Genomic DNA, 25,274 nt, shown 5'->3' with positions numbered 1-25,274 from the left:
ACTCTGCCACCAAAAAAAAAAAAGAAACAAAGAAAAAGCGAGAACCATATAGAGAAAAAATAAGAAGAAGAAAAAGACCACAAAAAAATATGTAATTCCCACTTTATTCACGGGAAGAGAATACTATAAAGAAAATGTCTTTAGACTCGATATTCCCAAATATATCGAGCGTCATTTTATTTTTATCACTAAAGTAATTAATACCTAGAGCTTTTTTTTTGTTTTTTGCTCGACAATTAATACCTAGAGCTTTGAACCATCAAGATAGTGCTCATTGATTAAAATATAAAGTGAATCTAGCTATCTACGTAATTAATTAATTGCGAGGTGAGAAAGAAGGACAGTAACACGCGTTTTTGTCCAAAAATCAAAATATTTTAGGTTTAGATTATCGTCTATAGAATTATTTGTATTTCTTTTATTTGAAAATATATTTTTTTATATTAAGTTGATGGGTTTTATTTATAATTGAAAAAAAGAAAATGTTAGGTACTTCATGAATAAAAATAAAAGAATATCTAAAGAGAGGTACTAGCTAGCCAGCAAGCCATCATTTGAACATACTTTCAATAACACGTGGAATGTGAGCCCAAAATCCTCTTGAAGCAGGCCGACATGCCCAATTAATGCAAATAGAGCAATTATATATGTTGCATGTTGTGGGGGTACTTCGTTAATAATAATTAGAAAACAATCCCCTATTATATTCAAAAGATTAAGATTTACCCAATTTTTACAATAATTGCGGTGGAAAGTAAGTACAACCCGAAATACAAACCTGACCGGGAAAGTTATAGTTAATTAAACCTGACTACATATGTTATAGTTTTGTAGTATATGTCAGATTTACCGATCTTTCTTTCAAATGACACATATTAACTATAAATGTCGTGCCAAAAAAAAAAGACTAAATCTGGTCAATAGAGGCTAGCTAGACGGAACCACAAAATGTTATATATTTCACCTTACAGTATTTCAACACCTGTACATTATTTTTCTATAAAGAAAATAATTCAGATTATAAAATTATTAAACGCATATATGCTTACGGTACACACAGGCATATTTATACCTTATCATGTTCGGTAAATAAGCACGTGTCGTTTATTTGGAAATACAGACATTCCTCGATTATAGAACACAATAGAAGATATTAACCCCCCCCAAAAAAAAAACGACAGAAGAAAACTTCAAACAGAACACGGACACCCGAAAAAGAAATTTTTTTTAAAAAAAAATCTATCTGTACATAATGAGTTTCTTTCTAGAAACAGTTTAGGTAGTCGTAGACGTAGACGTATTTATACATCTGCATCCTCCGTGTATTTTCTTCATCATCTACCTACTTTTGCTACTACTTGCTTCGTAAAAGGTGGTTGACCGATTAACACTTGTTGATAGAAGGCCATAACATATATATTTAAGAAAATTGCCCAAATTCCACGCAACGTTCCGAAAATCATCTAATAATGTTTTGTAAAATTGTTCAGGTCATGTGAAATCGAATAAAATTCGATTGTCGCCCCTGATCCAGCCCTACGCAATAGTGGAGAGATTCTAATACTAATAAATTGCTTGCACGAGAGTTTGCTTTTCATGAACTTTAATTCTGATACATATGACCAAAAAAGAAAGAAAGAAATAAATAAAATCTCAAATCGTTTAGTCCTGTTGAAAAGATCCAATAATGTACACTTAGTTATGGTCATATTATTCATCAGGGCAAATACTTAGATCTCAACCAATTTTGAAATATGTCACCGTCGATGAGTTGTACTGTGAGTAGACTGGTTTACATGTAATATTACTATCTAATATCCACTATTATGTATTTCATAATCAGATAAGCCGATCCTGAATGTATTTTCAAGTAAAGAAAGGGTAGATTTTTCATTAAAGAAGTAATTTATCATCATAAGTTAATTATAGTTTTTACTTTTTTATCTATAGACGCGGTTTATGGGATCTAGTCTAGTCTAGTCTAGCTGTAAAAATAATATTGTCCTGGTTGTCCCAAACTCCTCGTCACCTAGGAAGTTGACATAATTATTATTATACGCGGCCGTGTTGTCATCCGTACAAATTAGTACGACAAGTCGCACCGAATCTCGTAAGAAAGCGAACCACTTGCAAGCCCAACTTGCTCTCATTATGTGCTTGCTTAAATCATCTCATCAGTAATCACACAATGGGAAAACAATTTAAGATAATAATAATAATTTTATATTTATGGTTATGGGCCTTTATTCTGGGCCTTCTGATCAAATCAAGATCCAAATGTTATAGATCACCCGGGGAGCTCAACCCCAAAATCATATTACAATAATCCCAGTCCCACCCATTTATATTATATATATTTTTTTGGACACATACTCTAATATTGAGAAATCTAATAGGACCTGATTAATCCAATTGGATTAAGGTCAATCAACTACGAGGTAAATTTCTCATAATAATAAATTTTCTTCGTTCACGTGACTCAAGTCCCGACCTTGCCCAAAAAGAATAAACTTTGAATTATTCGAATCAATCCATATTGGCACATGTTGTATTTATATTTCACTTATGAAAGAAATCCTTAAAGCACTTATTAAGATATATTAGCATCAATAGTTATGTATCTGAAGTCATTACCGACGGTCCACCGATCACATTTTTGCAGTGTTTTGGGATCTAGTCAAACTATTTAATTCCTGCATATGCACACTAGTCATCCCTCGGGCACAATGATACTCACGAACATCTTGTTTGGATTGTGGGTCGAAGTCCCAAGTGATTATCTCGAATTTCTAGGGACATGTCCTTATTTTCTTACATCATTGTAAATTTGTACATACAATGCCTAGATATAGTATCTAGGTTGTGCATTCTCGCGAAGGATAGATATACAATATTATACACACGGGCGCACACACCCACATAAAACATGGATGTGGAGATCAAATTCATGATAAATAATAATGAGAATATAATGTCGTGCGCAAATTTCTCTAGACAGCCCAAAAGCTTTAGGAGGGCAGTGGCATAATTGATGTCGGTAAATATTAAAACTGAGAAACCCTAAAATCATCGATGCATTTCATCTGGCCTTTCTTCGGCCTTCCTCTTTTTGCCTTTTTACCAAAACCGCACCGACATATTCTCCTCCTTTTGGTAAGGTAGGCTCTTCGGATTGCCGTTGGTTGTTTCACTAGTTATAACATTAATTAACTCATCGCAAGAAAATGTTCATCCAATTGGTTACATAATGATAGCACTGAAAAACAATCAAACTTCATTTTGTTTCGTACTATTTTGTGAATGTAAATACAAATTACTCAGAATGTCGATAAGTGGGATCACGCCATAATTAACTAGATTAATATTTTAGGATAAACAGTAATAGTCGTTTCAAAATTTCACATCATATCAATGATGATGAAGTATCCGTGTGGCCTGTGGGAGAGGATCACGTATTCACGCTAGGCCTGAGTGCTGAGACTATGGCGATTTGTTTTGGGTAAATGAGACTGGTAATTTATATTTTATATCTTTCTTGTTACATTTACATGACATATATATTTCTACCTGAACAAGAGGTAACATTAAAAAAACAAAGAAAAGAGAATCCAACAAATAAAAGACTCTTCTTTTTCAGGTAAACAACAAATAAAAAGACTTGACAAATATCCATGATGGGCGATTCCTTCTTTTTTTTTTTTTCTTTTGCTTTTAAATTTTTGGTATGAACATAATAAAGAGACATGCACACCCTTTTGACAAAAAAAATCAATGACAAGTCCCAACCTTCTTGGCACAAGTTCTGAAATTTTTTTTTTTGTGTGTACCATGGTATTCAGAGTCTAATGGGATCTGACTAATCCAGTCGGGAGATCGAACATTAAAGGTTATAGTTCTGGAACTATTTTAGCACAGAGATATCTTTCGAGCGAAGAAAATATTATGTTGTTAGGTACGAGGGGCTGCAACTTTGATCGGGTACGACTTTCGGTTCAGTATGGTGTTGCCATACGTTGAAGGAGATAAATGCGAAATTGAATTCGCGAACTAGGGCGGACCATGCATGCGGACTCCAAATGTCTAGCTACATTTCCATATATTCCCGACAAATTATACTTTATTTTGCTACGAAAGCGGACAATACCTACCTCCTTTTGAGCTTCAATTCATGGCTTCAAGCAATTGTGTGAGGGGTGGGCAACCCACCGGAGCTCTTCCTAATTCTTAAATATGATAAATATCAGCCAACAACGCAGACTGAATTGTATACATTTCGCTTTGAACAATGGCAACATCTGTACTACTGAACTAGGAGGAATTTTTTTATCATACCACAAATCCCACAATTAATCATACCTCGTTGAGTATAACTCGTGAATTTATTCGTACCACTGCTGTACGTCCTCGTGAAAAATGTCTTGAGCGATCTTATCCAGCTATAATAACATGGTAGATGCTACAATAAATAAAATTTATAATATGTTAAGCATCATATATACTTATCCATTTCATTATTTTTATCTTATATGAGCACCTTTTATTCTCTCCCTCTCCCTCTCTCGGTTTTTTTTGGTTTATGGTGTAACTTTTAATACGATCCGTATGTGAACCTTTTTCTAGCATCGAAATCGAACGTGCCAATGGAACTATGATCACACATATATAACATTCTTTTCTTTTGTTAAAGCAAATGTCACGGTATGTAGTAAATGGATGACGGAAGAGACGATAAAAGAGGCACGTAAAACTTAAATTAGTGAACCGAGCAGGGGAGCCTTCTTTCAGTGTACACTGCATATCCAAGAAATTAATAGGCGCCGATTAATTTAGTTCCAATGTCGAATTAGCTTATCGGAGACTTTGTCTAAGGCGAAGAAATGTCAAACGGCATGAATGGACAAGTCTTTCGATTATGATATATAGAAACCTCTATAAAAGTCCCAATTAAACTAATTCAAATTCGAGTTGAGTGTCCACTAATCGGTAAAGCTTTCTAGTTCTGATTTTTTTCGATTAAGAAGACTCGAATTAAAAACTTTTAAGTAAAAAAAAGAGATAACGAATCATCGGAACCAGTCGACGATTAGATGGTTTAAGCGATAAAAATGTTAAATATATATATATATATATATATTTTTTTTCATACATGATGAAAAAAATTCAAAATACGGTAATATATATATTTTTTCTCATTTTGCTTCATGTATATTTATTTTATATCCGGGAAAAGTGGGGAGATCAAATAGTTTCACTGTGTCTAATGGCGGCTGCTTGACAGAAGGTTTTGATTTCCCCCCGTCATCATCCTCCCTATATAGCTGTAGCTGACCTTCTCTTCATCATCTCCAATAATAAACTCATAAGACTCCCTCTCTCTCCCTCTCTCTCTCTCTCTCTCTGCCTTCCTCTCTCGACCGTAAAAAAGACCAGACAAGAACGTCAAATACAAGGCTGACTGGAAGACCTATCACGGCCTCACCTCTCCCAAGCTTGTCCAGTCTCGGATTTGTAGTAATAGTAATACAATATATATGTGCTGCTCCATTAAGGTGGCGGGCCAGAGAAGAACCAGCTCCTCCTCCGACGACTTCCCCTTCCCCAGTTACTTCCCTCCCCACGAATCTCCCTCCGGCTCGGGGCAGGGCCCCGACTCTGCCCTCCCCGCTGCACAGCAGCAGCCGCCGCCTCAGGAGGTGGGAGCTGCGGCTGTTGCTTTCGGCAGAGAGGCGGAGATGTCAGAGATGGTGTCGGCGCTGAGACATGTTGTGTCAGCGGGGCAGAGAGGCGGCGGCGGCACTGGATGGGACTCGGCAGCCGCCAGCGACGTTTTTGGGTCAGTATTGATAGGGACGGAGAGCAATTCCACCATGTTCTCGTTTGCTTCTTCGTCGCCATCTCCTTCCACTTCGCATCCTTTCTCCGCCTATTCGAATACTGGCGTGCTCGGACGTTCGTACTCCGTTCCCGTAGTGGGGCAGAAGAGAGTCCGGGAAGATCGCGAGACGTCAAGTTCGGTTCGTTTGATCGATTTCGGAGGTTCACGAGTGGAATCACCGTCTACTGTCTCAGGTAATCATCAATCTTCCAATTTTTTTCGACATTTCGGTCGGAACACATGGCGTACTCTGTTTTTGAAACAGAAACAGAGCCTACCCATTGAGTTAGCTTCATCTCTGCGTTCTATCTGAAAATTTCTATTTTATTAATAAAATCATACTGAAATTATTAATTTGAGAAAATACTTTTTCATCACTTATCTGTAAATGGGCCCCGGCTCTAATCTGTTCGTCGCACAACATTACGTCCCTTAACCGATAGTTTATATGCAACAGCCGCTGAGGAGGCAACCGCCACCGCTCCACCGCCAGCCTCTGCCACTCCGACCGGCGCTACAACGCCATCAACCCCGTCGGGTGAATCCACATCGTTCGAAGAATCACCGGGCGGAGGAGAGCAAAAGAGGAAATACAGGGGAGTGAGGCAGAGGCCGTGGGGCAAGTGGGCGGCCGAGATAAGAGATCCGCACAAGGCCGCCCGGGTGTGGCTTGGCACCTTTGACACCGCAGAGGCCGCCGCTCGTGCCTACGACGAGGCCGCCCTCCGGTTTCGAGGAAACAGGGCCAAGCTTAATTTCCCCGAAATCGTCCGCCAGAATGTTAATGCCGTTCCCCAAAGAGCACGCCCTGAATTGACAGCTGTATCTTCGGCCAGTGTCGTCAGTGGCCCGCTGGGCCTACAGATGGCAATGCCGCAGCCTCCGGTGCCGTCCTCCGACCAGTACGGAGACTACTGGGAGTACTCTCGGCTTCTACGAGGGCAGCCCTCAGGCCTGCTGGATCAGATGCTCGGCTCTTATAACACTCCGCAGCAGGCCTCATCCATTCAATCGCCGTCATTGTACACAAGCCCACCTTCGTGGGCTCCTCCGCCGCCCCAACGGCCTCCTATTCTTCAGGAGCCGCCACCTTCATCCATGCCATCGTCGACCTCATTTACCTCATTTACGGACTCATCACTCTCCGTATCTTTTCCCCTGTTGTATTCGGGGCAGCAGCTAGGGTATTTCCCGCAGCAACCAGCCGGGAACCAGAGTCGCGTGGGCGGCAACAGCATTATCGGCGGGTCAAATTTCCCGGAGTCCTGGTCCACCTCCGGCCAGTACCCTCCTCCATCAACCAGCAGCTGAAGTTAGATTGAATCCAATACACGTCTTTTTTTTTCTTTTTCTTTTTTGGGCTATTATTTGGAAATAATTAATTAAAACAGTTTCGTGATTAGATTTTGGTGAGCCAGTGATTATTAATCTCTATATGGTGCAGTTTGTAAATTACCCTTCATGCCGACTATGGACCTTACTCGAGGATCAAACTCATGATTCCTCGTGACCAATGTCAAGCCGACGTCTACGAGTGAGCATCTTGCAGTCTCGTAATCTCGTTGGGAAAAAAAAAAGTAGTGCTGTATTGCTTATTAATCTTCAGGTACTGTTTTGTAAAGAGCAAAAATGTTTACACTGACAAGAAAACAAAAGAGCGGAAGAAGACAAAAATGGTGTCAACGTTTAGATCATGCTCATCATCATCACATCATTCATCATCATCCTCGGCTAAAGAAGGATATAGAAGGAGCCCGCAAGTTGAAGCTGAAGTTGTCTCCTCTTTGCTTTACAGCCAAAAGATATTTTTAATCTTATTAAATGAATAATTAGATGATGAAATTTGTTTTATTCACGGTGATGATGGTTATCCTTTTTCCTTCTACAACTTTAATAGTATTATATAATCTTCTGCTCTAAAGGAGCGAAAACCATCGATTTGGTTTCAAAAACATCATCCTGATAATGTCTTTACAATTACATTAGACACATATGTCGGTTCATGTGCACGTCGATATAATAAGAGAATAATCACTGTAGAGTGTACGAAAGTCGATCGAATATTACGAAGAGATGTGTACCTCGAATTGAAAAGGATAAAGGATTGTCGTTCTTGTACAATTAATAAGCGCAGTCAATATAGTTCAGCTGTATGTAGTCAAATGTTGGACAGGTTCGTTTCGCTGCATGAAGTCAATATGTTGGGTCACGAACATGTTACGGGTCTCTTTCATATACTGATGATGATTAATAATCCACCGTTTTATGCTCCTCATATTTGTTGATAATGTCTACATACATATGCATGTATTGTATTGAAAGAGAAGTATGAGGAAATAGCGTACGTATGTATATGAAAGGCTTCCAAGATATTTGGATGTATTTGGGCTACAACTTGAATTTGTTTCCTTCTGGCTTGATGGCTGAAAGTGGATTGAGAATCAACTTGAAACATTGGTGTCCATGTGATTTTCAAACACTCACATCAAGTGACATGATTTTCAGTATTTTGTGTTGAATTATCTTTTTTCTTTTTTTTAGATAATTGTGTTGAATTATCTTATCTTTTTCTTTTTTTAGATAATCGTCTTGAATTATCAATTCATCCGGAGTAGTTACTAACAAGTAATCAAAACTAGTCCTCTGTTTCCCCAATTTCAGAATTAAATTTTCTTCCCATCCCTTAAAAAGCAAAACGACACTTATATAATAGAGTCTTCAGACAAGGATGTTTGTCACGGTGTGCATGTTGATATTCGAAAATTCAATAAATTTTGATTAATCCGATTCTGGCTCAGTTGTTCTACTAAGGAGTAAAAGTTCTCATAATCATAATTTTTCTTCATTTATAAGACTCAAATTTCAAGATCTTGACAGACACCGAACCATATAAATTAACCCACTTTGATTAAAAAAACTTAATTTTTGTGTTTTAATTGTTATACAACCTACTTTCCGACTTCGATAATGTTATACTTGCTATGCAACGTGTCTATAAAAATGACAAGTTCGAGCACACTTTGTTTGAATACGATTTTAAATATTTCTTTGTTTTTTTTTAATAAGCTCGAATATTTTCATTTCTCTCCTCCTCTTTGATGTTATAATTTTCATTGAGCTTCCAAGTGGTAATCCATAATTAACCCGAAAATTCCTCTAGACAAGTTATGCGCATGCATACTTTTTGTTTTTCCTTTCCTTTTTATGTTAATGTTCTATGGCTTTATATCCCCGTGGTCGAATTCCCATGGAAGGATCCAGGTAGTGGATCAAGATCGAAGGTCATTAATCTACAATTAACTAATTAAGAAAATATTTTTTAATTTGACGAGGCAATTTTATATTAGTGATATTATTAGCAGCTAACAGATTATAATCGTCATCAGAGAAACTACTACTACAGGACCCTCTTACCATATATATATATATATATATATATATATATATATATATTCAGTTATTAAAAAGCGCTCATGGACTTTAGAATAAAAAAATAAAAAAAGCAAATCGAAAATAAATTTATAATGCCTTGTTTATTTTTTCAAATCGAAGTTAACTTAACTTAATTTATATTTTCTCTCAATTCAACAACATAATTATTACTTTTTTTTTATCTTTTTCTTCAAATTCTCTCTCTTATATTTTCTAATCTATTAATACAATAATTTTTTAATCCTAAATTCTCTTAATTATTCAATAATTTTTCCTCAATTCAACAATATAATCATTAAATTCTCTCAATAATTCAATATTATTTTTTCAATTAAATAACACAATCATTACTTTTTCTCAGTTACTTTAATCTTTATCTCCTCAAATCAAATTAAATCAAATTTAATTTCATTATCTAACACAATATAAGACTTATAGTTCTCAAACGACTGTAAAGGCTATGGATTTGATGATATGGATCAAAGAGGGTTACTTGAGAATGTGGATCACGTCTCAGAAGCAAAAATACACATATAGATTTATTTTAGATCATGATATAATTATTAAGAATTGGCCACGAATGGGTCACTTTCTCCATGTGGAATGTCGTAAGACGGGGGATGTGAGGGAGGTGGGAAGCCAAAGCTACTACCCCCTCTCCCATCCCATGAGCTCATTACCACGCGGAGGCACGTGACCTTATTTACTTATAAGGGTTTCCTTTAACACAATCTATAAATTCTTGAAAGTCAGGCGAACACTTCAGCAAATTCAAAAGATAAATAAGTCCCACCATATAAATTATATAGATAGACCAAAAGGGAACATACTCATGTATGATTCGGGGTGATACATATCATGTTTTTAGTAAAAGAGTAGCATCTTCCAACCGTTTGGCCAATTATATCGAATTCATTCATCTTCTAAATCAAACTATCTAAGGTTCAAGATTCATGGCACAATGAGCATATTGCACTAGCATAATATTCAGAAGTTCAAAGAGCATACAATACATACTTTAACTAGCTAAACAAAGGAAATCAATGTAAATCGAAGCATTTAGAGCTTATTTGGTTCGCGAAAATGAGATGATGATTCATACAAAATTTATATAATAATTCTCTAAGCACCGCGCCTTGGTAACTCTATGTTCCTATGATCTAAGCAAAAACAAAAAAATTGTAGAAAATATTAATATCATATTTGATATGCATACTTTGGTATGTAAAAGCCATGTGAGTCATAATTAGTTCAGTTCGAACGAGATAATTCTTTTAAAGTTTAAATTGTCGGGATCTATAAAACTGAAATTCGAAATTTATTAAAAAAAAGAAAAAGAGACACTGCATCACCTGAATCAATATACACTTCTACGATCGCTCAAAGAGAACGTCGAGGTTCAAATTATCCACTCCGTTGAGGCTTAGGCCGGACGCATCCGCACGGCACGTGCGATGGGAAGCATGGGAAGCGATGGGGTATTCCACGTGCGAGCAACTGACGTGCGAAAGTCTCGGTGAATTTGAGGCCCATGTTCTCCACACGTGTCAAGGCATGTTGACTTTCCCCTCCACCCAAAGAACCAAAAAGGGCAAAGACATCATCGTGGCTCCTCTCCTTTCGCTCTTCAACTACCGTTTCGGGTACGCTGCGTTCCTGTCTATTTATTTGTTTATTTTCCTCCTCCCCATCGATACAACTAATCCGCGTTAATTGCTCGCAAAGAAATTGTTCAAACAAGAAAAGTATAATCAATCATATAATTTTCAAAATTTTACCGAATATGGGTATAGCTTTATCTCCGATAAGACCGAAGACGCGTTCGAAACAACTTGAGATCATCTATGCCAGAGCAAAATTATCCTTCATCCATTGACTATAAAGAATACGATCCCGGTCATATAGGGTTTCCTCGCTCGAGCGCCTTCTAGAATATCCGATCGGCTAGATTGAGTCCAGAAATTAGGCCAGGGAAATGTGCTGTTTAATTAGGTATCAACAAACCAATTCTCATTATAAGGATCGTTAAAAATATTTTTGAGAATACTAACTAGAGGAACACAACCATTCGACGGTATCGAATATCGTGAGCCTATGCTTATAATAATTATCTCTTAGTTTAGACGTTAGGATACTGTTGTCAAATGCTTTGATTAACTTGGACATTTTGAGATGGACCAAAACCAAACAAAAGTTGTCCATTTACAGGATACAAGGGTGTGTGTTTCTAAAGCGACATGAAAGGTTCCTAAAATCCGGTTAATGTCAGATTTTATGTGCATCCAAATCGTCCGACACGTCTTGCGTCAATGACCAGTCATTAGGGTTCGGTGCATGCCCTAGACAGCAGAAATCGACCTCATCAAGTAGTTTCATGACTTGTTCTGAAATGGATTACTTCACCTAATCAATGGCACTTCTGTGGTTCCTAAATAATTAACCGGGTACGCAGTGTTGTCTCGTGCCGAAATGGGCAATCTTCTATTTCACTCATTACCTAAGCGAGTACGTAACATATATCTACTTATTAGGCACACGCGACCGAGTCGATAAATCTTCTTTTGGTCTTCATGAGAACCCGTATCGAATCAAATATCATATGGAACACAATGGTTTGCCTTGTTTGGCAGACGAATTATTTCGTGTTCCTAATGCTTCCTTTCTTTCTCTTTGAAGATTAAATCTATAACTAGTTTGTCATCGAATATGCTCAATCATACGCAAATTAATACGAGACCTGCCTTTGTATCCGAAAGAGCTTGATTTATTGGCTTTTTTTAACAACTTGTAATAGAACTTACAATATCGATGGAGGATGTTGCTTAATTAGTTTTGTATTTTTGGCTTCGGCCCGTTTTTCACTGGAGAGAATAAATCGACGAACGGAATATGTAATTCGATTCTATTCAAATCTACTATTCTCTTCAATTCCTTTTATTGCTCCATCTTGAACTTAAGACAAAAGAGAGGATATATAGTATGGTGATGGCAGATAATTCATTGACTGGCCTTTCCCGCTTTCATTGTTACCTCTCCAATCTCCTGTGGTAGTTAATTCATGTGGAGCATAAGTTCGAGGAGAACATCTCCAATGATACTGAACAAGCGAATGTAACCGTATCGTTTAAATATTTCTGGAGGCTCGCTCAAGTTATGGTCCGCCAGTTCCAATCGGCAGCTCTCTGGCCCATCTATTGCTGCCGCCACTTCATACAATGCGACCCGCAGCTGCACTTCTGATTTAGATCTCACTTTGTGGCCCGCGCTCCGGAATGACCCAACTGTGTCCTGGTACCCGAAGACACAGTCACTGAGCACGGACTTCAGGTCCGGGTTCGTGCTGGGGTCCTCAGCCATCTGCTTCACAAACCCCACAATGTCAGTCGCATTGGCCAGTGCCAGGTCGAGGCATATGGTCACGAGAGTTGTGAGGTTGGTGGCATCATTTGTTCGGGAGTCCGATGAGAGGGCCTCCACGCACCCGGCATAATCGAAAGTCTGCTGGCAGACCTGACAGTACATGATATAATCCAGGAATGCAGAGAAATAAATCGATCATCAACTATACAGACGTTCAAGATAAATGTGAAAACGTGTCTCTATCAATTTATAATCATGCCAACGCAGTCAGTCCTTATTAAAGATCAAGCCCAACATAGCCCCCTACTTTATAATAATCAGTCTAACGAAGTGTCAATAAATTGGTTTATTACCGACTTCACAAGTTCGGTTTCGGCTGTGGCAGTCCAGTTTGTGGACGAGACGAGCAGCAAGAGAATTGCAGGTACTAATACCAACATATGAGATGTATGTTTTGGATACTCCACAGCAAATTAAAATTGATTGCTTGATTTTGAAGGGTTTGTGCAAACTTTCTTTTTTATAGATGACGGACAAGGTTGAAGGATGTGGTAAGCATGTTCATGGAGAACATATGACCATTGAACTGCATGAACTCAAGATTCACACAAAGGTTACATCTGACCCTTTCTTGGGGGTGGTTTCTCTGGAAAATTTGGGGTGGTTATTGCGGTTAATATTACATTGATAGACCATGTTCTCGGCGCAAATATTTGGAACTCGTTGTGGGGCATCCTCGTCCATAATAATTTTACAGTACTTGGCCCTTTCCACAAGGCTTGCAATATATCCGCGATGACATATCATTCCACATATTGCTCATCTCAATCGTTTCTTAATTATAGTTGTCGTGAATATATATATTCAGGTCCCCGTGTCACTACTAAAAATACCGGGATTATTGAGGGAATTACCGAGGATTGTGTCCCTCGGTAAAATAAAATAATTAAAAAAACTATTAAAAATAAATTAACAAGGGATTACCTAGAGATTTTTCCCTTGGAGAATTACAAAAAAATATTTTTTAAAAATAATTTACCAAGGAAAAAATCCCTCGGTTAAATTACCGAGGGATTTAGTGAGGGAAAAGGTAAATTTTTTTAAAAAAAATTACCAATTTTTCCTCGGCAATATTATCGAGGGATTTACAGAGGGAAAATCCCTCGGTAAAGTAAAAAGTATCAATTTTTTATTAAAAAAATAAAATATAGAATGAGAAAATTAATATTTGTTTTACGATAATAATTGTAGAGATATATATCACATATAAATTATATTTCCTGAAGAGAATATTATATTGTAACTTAAATATAAAATTAATTTAATTTAGGATTGAAAGTGTTAAATATTTATAGTAAATATGAAATTAATTAATTTGAATCTTTAAAATTTTGAGTTTTTGAAAAAATATATATAGATATAAGTATATAAAGCGTAAACATTATAATTGAGATTATGTTTACGCTCGGAGCGCAAGTCATAAACATATGCATTTTGTAGTATCTTACCATTTTAATATTGTACATGAAAAGTTAAAAAAAAAAAGAATGAACGGGATAAATAGTATTAGAAATAAAATCTCAAAATAAATAGTAGTGAAAAGCATGTTCGAACTCGTAAGGGAGAGTCTATAAAATTCTCGATTATGTTACATTAAAATCTATTTAGATCGATCAAATAAACGATGTGATTATTTTCAATTAAATATCACATGCATTATATAGATAAATAATGTTGAATTTATTATTAAATGTATATATTATCAATGCAAAATTGCTAATATTACAAGTTTTTTATTTTTTAAAAATGAAAATATTAAAGACAAGTAATGCAAATATAATTAAGTATAGAAAAATGACAAGAACAATGCCCGTAACTCAATGGTTAAGGAATTGGCTTGAGGGGTGGGTGGATGGGGGATTTTAGACTTCAAAAATGCAAGAAAAATACGAGAGAGGTGGGAAAGGATAGGAGGTAATATTACCAAGGAAATCCATCGGGATTTTTTTTTTGGGGAAATCAAAAAAAAATCAAACTAAACGGATTCATTAATTATATACATATATTTTTCATTTCCGGATAGACAGAAAACCAAACTAAACGGATCCCTTTATAGGTAATGGTGTTATCAATGACGTGAGGGGTTCCTAAAATCGGGCAAACGTTAGAGAGACTTAATAATGATAGTCTGAAATTGTCCGACACACCTTTCTCCTACAGCCTCTAGCATTAGGGTTTGGTGTCCTAATTAATTGAGGTTGCCATCAAAATTGTTTGTTGAAGGCAAGATAATCAAGTCATGCCTTTTTTGGTAAGAGACTTTCGCAAACTACTGGCACTTGTATGAATCCTATTTGATCGGGTAGGCCATTAATTAACTTTAATTTTACATACACACACATATATGTAAAGGATTAAAAGGCGGCTACCCTTCTAGACTCATTGTGTCTAAGCGAGTACGCAATGTATATATCTACTTCTAATTAGGGGGACACGACTTAGTTCAATAATCCAATTGAAAAAAGCTTTTTTTTTTTTTTTCAGTGTGGACTTTAATATCCAAAAACTCAATTATGCTCCGATTCATTCAATTGAGTTAGATCGACCCACTTAAGAGTAAGAAACTTTACTTCTATTGGATCTATCAAAACTAATTATTTACTCCTTGATGATTAATGCAAATGCCGCAGATATTTTTCACGGATCAGCTCAATCCTATCACAATAAATTGGTGCAGAAAAACCTGCCTTCCAGGGAAAGACTTTAGTTAAATGAGCATAGTCGGAAAGATATGATTTTTTTTTATTAGGATTAACTAGCAGTAATAGCTCTTGAAATTTAACTTAGATCTATTCTCAATAAATATTTAAATTTTAGTAAATTCCTAGTGGAAGGTGGATGCGGTACGTATAGAGTGGATGTATCATCTACAACAAGAACACGTGATTAAGTGTATTGAATCCGAGGATGATTATCTTTTGTCCTAAATTTATTGCTCCATCAAAAATTTAAAGGAAATATTACATGTGTAATGCTACTGGGCTTCCCCTTAATCTATATTGCCTTGATGGTATAGGATCCAATATGGTCCTAGTGATAACATCCCCAATGTTACTGTAGAGGTGAATGTAACGGTTTCTTTTCGATATCTCGGGAACGCTCAGACTGTGCTTCGATAGCTCGTCCCTGCAGCTCTGTGGCCCATCTATCGCGGTCTTTATATCGAGAATTGCAGTCGACATGTCCGATTTCAAGTCTGAGATGGCGCTCTGGAACGATTGGACTGCGAAGTCGTAGTTCTTCACACAGCTATCGAGCACTGACTTGAGGTCAGGGCTCGTGCTCGGCTCTTGATCCATCTTCTTCACGAACCCCAGGCTATTGGTTGAGTTGGCCACCGCAAGGTCGAGGCAGATGTTTGCGAGGGCGGTGAGGTTGGAGGCTGTGCTGGTTCGAGGGTCCGAGGAGAGAGCCTGCACGCAGCCGGTATTGTCGGAGGCTTTGTGGCTCACCTGATCGACGACACGATATCTAAACAACACTTAACGATCATTGAAATGGAATTCGACAGGGATTTATTGGATCATTAGAAAAAAAATTCTGATTATCAACCCAAACTGACAATCACAAGTGATGATGCTAAAAATCAGTTTTATCTAATATACATAAGTGAATGAGAAACTGTGCATTTTATGAGGTGCATCGATAAAAAAAATAAATATAATCAATTTGATTATATCATGACAAATATGATATAGAATTTTACAGATTTCTACGTTTTATACTTATAAAAGTTACTAGAATAATGAGAAGATAAAAATATGTATGATGAAAATAATAAAATCAAAATATTACTTGAAAAATATTGTTACGTTTAACATAAAAGTATTAGACGCACAACCAGTACTGCTCACGATTTTAATAAATTAGATGAATGGCCATGCTATACTCGGGATTTATTATATTATTATTAAGATTTATTCGAATATGATTTCAAAATATAATAAGCATTGCAAGAAAAAACTAATGAAATTATAGTTGTAAGCAAATTTGTAGAAGATATGTTACACAAAAAATTAATGAAATAAAAATAATTAGATTGGAAAAAGTTTTGCTACAATTGAAAAAATTAGAGTGCGCGTGTCTTGATTTTGGGTGGAACAGGAAAAGTAGAGAGCTGGGGGGGGGGGGGGGGGGGGGGGGGGGGGGGCGTTTAATAAAGTGAATTTACTATTTTGTATTCAATTAAATGGTCACTAAATAATGAAATTAACATGATAAGGATAAATATGAGAAAATAAAATGAAACCATAAGACGAGTTCTGACGTCATATCATAGTATAGATTATAATTGTAATTAAGTAAATTTGTAGAAGATATTGTTACACAAAAAATTAATGTAATGAAAATAAATATTATTGAAAATTATAATCACGTATGGAAAAGATAAAAGAACAATCATTGATTTATATGAGATTGGGTACCACTATTTATTAGTTTGAGTTTTTAAATTGATATGAGCTCAGATCCGTATAAGTCCAATAAAAATTTAATAAATATATTGAAAAAATTTGCCACAATTGAGAACATAGAGTACATGTGTTTTCAGCAATTTATTTGATGGTATTGATTATACCATAAAATTCCCAAAGAGAGAAACAGATGGGAGAGCGAGCAGTTAATAAAGTGAATCTACTATCTTGTCATCAGTCGAATGGTCATTAATTAATGAAATTAAAAGTGATATGGAAGAATAAAGTGAGATCAGTTTACTTTTAATAATATTATCATATTCGTATCCCACCGAAAAATAATAGTATAATAATATAGATATAATCCGTGATGCCATTAAAGTGGTACCATGGAAGCCAGCAAATACTTAATAATGGGCCTATATTAAGCCCAGTAGGAATGGGCCTAAGCAACGGGAATGTGAAATAAATAAATCATATTAGAAGCCCCCAACTTCTTAGAATGTTACAATGGCACCCCACATCATGATGATGTGATGTAGAGAACCAAATACAATGCAGTATCACAAATCGATCGTTTGTTGCTATTAATTACCAGCTCGATTGACATGACGATGGCCGAGCTAGCCAGAATTATGTTCTTCATACTACAATGGACATAGTAATGCTAAATGAGAGAGTTATAACATAGGTTATTACCCCCATGATGAGATCTGTCTGAGCCGTGGTCCTCCAGTCTATCGGTGAGGACGTTGCGACGAGCAGCATGAAAACTGCAATTTCTTGCAACATATTGTGTGTTTTGGGATTAAAAGTACATGTGGATGAGTCTTCCTTTTACATAGGGTTTGATATTGATTTAGATGGATTATAGCAGACAAGATGCTATAAAATTGAAACTGGAAACTTCGAAAATTTGATAATATTAAGGAAATAAAGTAAATAAAAGGTAAAATTCAAGATGTTAAAACTCTAACTATGTCCAAGAAAATAAATATTGGGATTCTAAAGTGAATAAAATATTCCAAAAAAAAGTTAATAAAGGGAAAATTTATTGATATTTGGGAAATCAACATAACTAGACACAAGACTTGCCTCGCTACGATGCGAAACGACTCATAGAATGAATAAATTAGTTGCAAATATTAACTTAATTTTATAATATTTGGTTTAATCCAAAAATATTAATTCTTTGCGAACTTTACGTAATTGTCCAAGAAATAGATCATATTCTATAGGATGATTGATCTCAACAATATATAAATAATCTGTAACTAAAATTTTGGTATCTATTGCACATAAATTGGGATGAGCAATAATACGTAAATAAAGAAAGATTCTTTGATTAAATCAAATTAGATTTCTAACTTAACCGATAGTATCATTCTTTTAAAATTTCATGTGCCTTTATTTTAAAAAATTGAGCATAGTTTTGTTATAATTGAAAATTGTAATCGTTAATATATATTATAAAATTTTGCAATCTTTATGATTGGTCAGTTTACCATTTATTTTATTTATCTTATGTCCTACTTCATATGATAGATTACGTTCATAATATTTAAGGTTCAGCCAATATATAAACTAATCATAAAATATATTTTGATATAAATGATAAATTTAAAAATTTTCGTTCGAAAGTGTGGATCTTCACCCTAGGAGTAAGTACCGTACCTAATAGAAGTATGGTCCTTCGTAATATTATGGTTTTCTTTTTAGAATGCAAACGAAAATTGAAGGTTGAATAGGTTAATTTAGATAATTATTAAGGATAAATTACATTGGTGGTCCAAAAAGTTTTACAAATGTATCAGATTGGTTCAAAAAGCTTTTTTTTTCTACTTGATAGTACAAAATGTTTCAAAACCGTAACAATGTAGCATATTCCGTCAATTTATGATTGACGCCGTTAGAAAATGTTGACGTGGAAAGAATATTATAATAAAAAATATATTTTAAAATTTTAATTAAAACTCCAAACTTTGTAAAATTTCAAAACGACCTAAATTTTTTAAAATTTTTCAATTTTGCCCCAACCCTCTCTCGCCCTCCACTGTTCATCGTCTTCCTCCTCCACTCCATTGTTCATCCCCAACAGAACAGCTTGGTTCCGAGCTCGAACTCCAGTTCCCAGCGCTTCTCCGTCAATCCGAAGTCCAAGGCCGCCCTTCTTGGACTCCCAAAGCCAATGGAAGCTTTCTCACTTCGTACCAGAGAGAGAGAGAGAGAGAGAGTCCGAGTTCGACTTCGTCTGGGCTTCCTTCAACTCCGAGCCGAAGGGTGTGTTGCTCGTCAAAGAGAGGACTCGCGACTTGACCGTGGCGTTACTGTAGAGGAGAACTTCGGAGGAATCAAATCCATTGAAGACGAAGTCGACCGAGGCCGAGACCTGGAAGAGGAGAGCCAAAAAGGGATAATTACACCAAAGGAAGCCCAGATCCAAGCTTTTGTGGTACTCGAGCTTCCTTCAATGGCATCCTCGACCACGTCCGGTTCGCCAAGTGGGGGCCATTGCATGGGAACTCGCCGGGTCTGGGATGAACAGTGGAGGGGGAAGAGGAAGACGATGAATAGTGGAGGAGAGAGAGGATTGGGGCAAAATTGAAAAAGTTCAAAAAAATTTAGGTCGTTTTGAAATTTTAAAAAGTTTGGAGTTTTAATTAAAAGTTTGTCCGACCCATTTCGACTCAATCCAGTGATTCGGATGCCACATCAGTTTATTGTTCCGGCCACGTCAGAAAAGAACTGACACGTAGCGAGCCACGTCAGCGTCGCTTGACGGCGTCGATGGTGAATTGATGGAATGTACTACATTGTTACGGTTTTGAAACATTTGTACCATCAAGTAGCAAAAAAAACTTTTTGAACCAACCTGACACATTTATAAAACTTTTTGGACTATTAGTGTAATTTACCCAATTATTAAAGATAAACATATCATTTATATCATAAAAAAAAAGGATGATGGAGGTAACTTTTGCATGTCAATATTGTGAAAGTAATTTTCTTCAGTTATTAACAAAACTAAAAAATACATTGTATTACATGTCATGGTTTATATTTAGTAGATAATATTTGAGTACAGGTTGTATTTATCTAAAATATAATCTATTTTAATTTTATATAAGTATGTAAGATATCATGCATTAAGAAAATGAAGAGTTAAAGTGAGCAAAACTGAAGGCTTTAGTATGCCCTTTCAAGCCAAAAAAAAAAAAAGAAGATAAAATTGAGTGGATGCCATAGGAATCGAACTTTGGACTTAGCAAGAATGAAGACATTGGAATGCCACTACACTAAAGTCATTAACTGCAAAACGATAACCAAAGAAAAAAATTCGATGCCGTGACATGGGGATAGAGGAAACAACAGTTTTAGTTTATTAAGATGAGATATTGCCTGATTCTACTTTCCCCGGAAACCAAAGACTGAAATAATTATATCCAACCATTACGGAAAATATAGGAAAAAATCTCGAAACAAAGTATATAATTTGTCATGTAATTCTCTAGAATTTTCACGAAATTTGGGAACCTGTTTGTGATTATATAGCTTTATTTCAGATGAACATGCATAATATTTTTCCAAGATTTTTGTTTGGTTCTGACTCAGTTACTTAACTTATTATTAGGGTTAATGACCCAAAAAAACATGAATTTTGAAACTTTTTTCAATTTTGGCACGAATTTTATTTTTTGGCAAAAAAAGGCACAAACTTTGATTTTCTTGTCAAATTAGATATTTGTGCTATTTTCCATCCATTTTGTTGACACGGAAAAAAACAGTGCCTACATGACAAATGGTGTCACCACATGTTAGCAAAAATAATAAAAATTTTAAAGAAAAATAAAAAAAGAGAGAGAAATGCTTTGATCGGAAAAAGGGTGATAGCCCTAACTAGCCGTTATAACCTCGATTAAGGTAGTCGGTGACTTCATAGGGCATCGACCAGGGAGTGGTGGCCGAGACCGAAGCCCTAACCATCGAAATCATGATAATCCCCAAAGGTGGTGGCCAGAATCGAGGCCCACCCGCCGAAATCAGGAGAATCCCCAATTTGACGTTTCTCTCGATTCCTGCGGGTATTTCCTTAATTTTGTCCACCACTCCCCTGATTAGGCTCGTTGGTGCCCTTTAGAGTCACCGGCGACTCCAATTGGGGGGCGGTGGCTCACCCTGTCTTTAATCAATGCCTTTGTCTCTCTCTTTTTTCCTTTAATTTTTTAAATTTTTACTGAAGTGGCATGACACAATTTACCACGTAGACACCGTTTTCGTCAAGTCAGCAAAATGGATGGAAAATGGCACAGTTGTAAGAGAATTAAAATTCGTGCCTTTTTTTACCACAAAAAAAGTTCGTGTCAAAATTGAAAGAGGGACCAAAATTTATAGTTTTTTGGATCATTAATCCTTAATGTTATTGTTTTCCTTCTCGGCAGCAATACTATTATTGTTTTAACGTATATTATACATATGGAAGAACAACTGCAAAACACACTTGTAGAGAACAAAAGAACCAATAAAATAGCTTCTAATTAAGAAAAACTAATATATTTATTCGAGTAATTAATACATATTCTTTTGTTTGTTGTAATCTAATTATTTTTTCGCAATATGTGATGGGACGCTTTTTGATAATCTAGCTAAAGCATATTTGTTACACTTATTAGGCGCATGATCCAATCGATAAACTCTTCTTCTAGCCTTCATGAGAATCGATAATGAATCAAAGTCATATGGAATACGATGGTTTGATTTGTTTGGCGAATGAATCCTATGATGCATTTTTAGTCAAACTAAATTGACTATTGTGGCACAGTGATCATGAAAGAGAGGAAGAGGACATGAGAGGAATGGGCCATTAAAAATGAAAATCCCAAAAAGATAAAATAAAAAAGAGTACAAAAATTCCCCTTGTGGCTTGAATTTGAGACAAATTGAACTATGTAATTTTTTTGGTATAAATAATACCATGTGATTCAATTTGTGAGACATAATGGAACTCACTGTTAATTTTTTTATCACTTTTGGTCATCAAACTTTCAAATTTTTTACAATTTGGTCCTAAAATTCGAAAAAAAAAAAACAGGGGGAGGGGGTTGGGCCTCTGATCGCCAATCCCGACCCCACCACCGAGGATGACGACACCCACAGAGGACGCCGAAAACCTCGAGGGTGGGGTCGGGGTCATCGATTGGTGGCCCTAGCCCCCACCTCTATGGGTGCTTGCAACGTCGGTGGTGGGATCGGGGTCGCCAACCGATGGCCCTGGCCCCTTCCTTTTTTTTTTTCGAATTTTATGACCAAATTGAAAAAAAAAATTGAAAATTTGAGGGTAATAATGGCAAAAAAAACAGTTTGAGAATTAAAAGTGATGAAAAAACTAACGGCGAGGTTCATTATGTTTTACGAAGTGAACCACATGGTGTTATTTATCTCAAGAAAAAATACAAGATTTAATTTGTCCCAAACTCAAATAACAATTGGTGTTTTTGTACTTTTCCCAAAAAAGAAGCCCTCATACAATCAAGAAAACAAAATGAACTAGCAGAGGATAAAACAATAACATATGCCCTGTGATCAAGAGAAGAACAAGATTTTCGGTACAAATTTTTGCCGTACACCTAAAAATACGATATTCTTCTAAACTAAGGTGTCATCATCGAAACCAGATACCTCTCGTTATAAAAGTAAGGGGGTGGTGGGGGGTGGACATTGCAGTAAATCAACCCTAGAGCACATAGCGTAATACTTATGTAAAAGTCAAAAGAGCCTCAAAAATTCATTGGTTTGATGTTTTCTTTGATTTCCGATCGACCTGCACCTAACTACGGGTTGAACAAATGGTTGCGGCAACGGCATTTCCACCCGAGTGGCTTGTAGTTGGGTTCCCGGCCGCTTTCAGGGGAAGTGTCGAGGAACTCGGTCGGGCCAACCGACGAAGGGTGGCGGCGACTGCCCGGCCTCTTTGCACGGAGGCTGATGGGCGGAGTGGGGTCCAGAACAGCCAGGCAAGGGAGGCAGCCGTTGCACTTGCTGTAGCAGCTGGGAGGGGTCGACCCCAGCCTCACCTTCTCCTGTATTGCTGGCAACACCTGCACTTGTAATAATTCTGAAACTAGTAAGAATTATTTTGCCACTGAACATATATATACATATATATATATATATATATTGAATGGATGCCTACATATACATATATATATATTGAATGGATACCCTAATATATAATTTCCCTAGTGGACAATAGAATGCGACCAAAAGAAAAGTTTTGACTTTATATCATAGTATTGACCATAATTGTAAGTAAATTTGTAGAAGATATTGTTACACAAAAATTTAATATAATGAAACAAATAGATTTAAAAATTTTGCTACAGTTGAGAAAATAGTTTTTATTTAGATTTTCAATAATTTATTCGATGGTATGATATAATCAATTTTATTGATTTCACCGTAAAATTCCTAGAGAGAGAAAAAAATGGAGAGTCGGTGGTTAATGAAGTGAATTTACTATCTTTTCCTCAATCGAATGGTCATTAAATAATGAAATTAAAAGTGATAAGCGTAGTTACGGAAGAATAAAGTGAGATCGAAAGAAAATTTTAGACTCGATATAATAGTATAATAATATGGATATATAACCAGTGCGCTATTAAAATAGTGCCGTAGATGCCAGCAGATACTTATTAAGGGGCCTATATTGCAACAGGAATGCGAATAACAAAATCATATTAGAAGCCCCCAACTTCTTAGAATGTTACAACGGACCCGCACGATACAATGACGTGATGCAGAAAATCAAATACAACATAGTATCACAAAACGATCAATTATTACTATCAATCACCAGCTCGATTTGACGTGCTGATGACCGAACTAGCCAGAATTATATTCTTTAGACTACAATGGGCATAGTTATAATGCTACACAAGGTAGTTATAACGTAGGTCACTACCTCCTTTATGAGATCCGTCCGAGCAGTGACGACCCAATACATAGGCGAGGACATCGCGACGAGCAACAGGAGGATCATAATTTCTCGCAACATGTTGTGAGTTTTGGGATTAAAAGACCGTGTGGATGAGTCTTCTTGCTAGGTAGGGTTTGATATTGATTTAGAAGGATTGTGCAAGTTTTATAGCCAGATAAGTTGCTGTAATAATTGAAACTGGAAACGAGAAAAATTTGATGGCATATTAATATTAAGAAAGTAAAATACATAAAAAGAAAAATTTGAGATGTCAAACTCTAATATATCCATGAAATAAATATGGGGAATATAAACATAACATTGCCTGATTCCACTTTTCCAAGAATCCAAAGACTGAAATAATTATATCCAACATTTACATAAAGTATATAATTTGTCGTGTAATATTGTAAAATTTTCACGAAATTTAAGGAATCTGTTTTGATCATATATTTTACTTAGGAGAACATGCACAATATTTTCACAAGATTTTCGTTTCCTTCTAACTCAATAACTTAACTTACTAGTGTTATTATTTTCCTTTTCGGCCACAATGTTATTATTTTCTTTAAAATTCAAGATTTAACGTATATTATATATGGAAAAATAAAAAATACGCTTATAAAAAACAAAAGAATCAATATTAATTACTCGAGTAATTAATACTCATATTCATGTTCGTTGCAATCTAATTGGTATTTTTCACGTCATATAATTAGGTTAAATAACCAAAGAAATTCTACAATATACCAAACGTGGCTAAAGTAGATGTTAGATTGGAATATTATTGAACATACTTGAAACCAATCGAAATGCTGTTATTATGGTCTTTAACACACCTTAATAAACTTAATTAAGCAATCTAAGGCCCCATTTAGTTTTAGAAATTTTTTTAACTCTACTCCATTAACTCTGTTTATCTTCAATTCAACAACACAATTATTACTTTTTCCCTTTTCTTCAATTTTTTAACCATTTAATTCAAAATTTAATACTAAATTATTTCAACTATTCATTACTTTTTCCACAATTTAACAACACAATCATTACTTACTCTAAATTATTCATTACTTTTTCACATTTTTTTTCCATAATTCAACAACAAAATCATTACAAACCAATTAAAATCAAAATTCAACTCAACTCAACTCTAAAACCAAAT

The 25,274-nt window shown here is 35.8% G+C and overlaps 2 protein-coding genes across 2 annotated transcripts; one reads left to right on the top strand and one right to left on the bottom strand.

Annotated features, from left to right (window-relative positions):
* The first annotated feature begins 5,333 nt into the window (after window positions 1–5,333).
* Window positions 5,334–7,474, top strand: LOC116206175 (ethylene-responsive transcription factor ABR1-like). Its single transcript, XM_031538970.1, has 2 exons — window positions 5,334–6,069; window positions 6,333–7,474. Exons 1-2 carry the CDS (start codon window positions 5,532–5,534, stop codon window positions 7,184–7,186), a joined length of 1,392 nt encoding a protein of 463 aa, XP_031394830.1. The 5' UTR covers window positions 5,334–5,531; the 3' UTR covers window positions 7,187–7,474.
* A 4,647-nt stretch (window positions 7,475–12,121) lies between these two features.
* LOC116205912 lies at window positions 12,122–13,151 on the bottom strand. The gene is made up of 2 exons (XM_031538607.1): window positions 13,021–13,151; window positions 12,122–12,817 (listed from the first exon to the last, which is right to left on the bottom strand). The coding sequence occupies exons 1-2, from the start codon at window positions 13,105–13,107 to the stop codon at window positions 12,359–12,361; spliced, it is 546 nt and encodes a 181-aa protein (XP_031394467.1). The 5' UTR covers window positions 13,108–13,151; the 3' UTR covers window positions 12,122–12,358.
* Between the last annotated feature and the right edge of the window lie 12,123 nt (window positions 13,152–25,274).

This window comes from Punica granatum, chromosome 4 (assembly GCF_007655135.1).
Source record: "Punica granatum isolate Tunisia-2019 chromosome 4, ASM765513v2, whole genome shotgun sequence".
NCBI classification, from domain to species: domain Eukaryota; kingdom Viridiplantae; phylum Streptophyta; class Magnoliopsida; order Myrtales; family Lythraceae; genus Punica; species Punica granatum.
The sequence above is the reverse complement of the archived record's forward strand: the minus strand, read 5'-3'. Positions and strand labels throughout refer to the sequence as shown.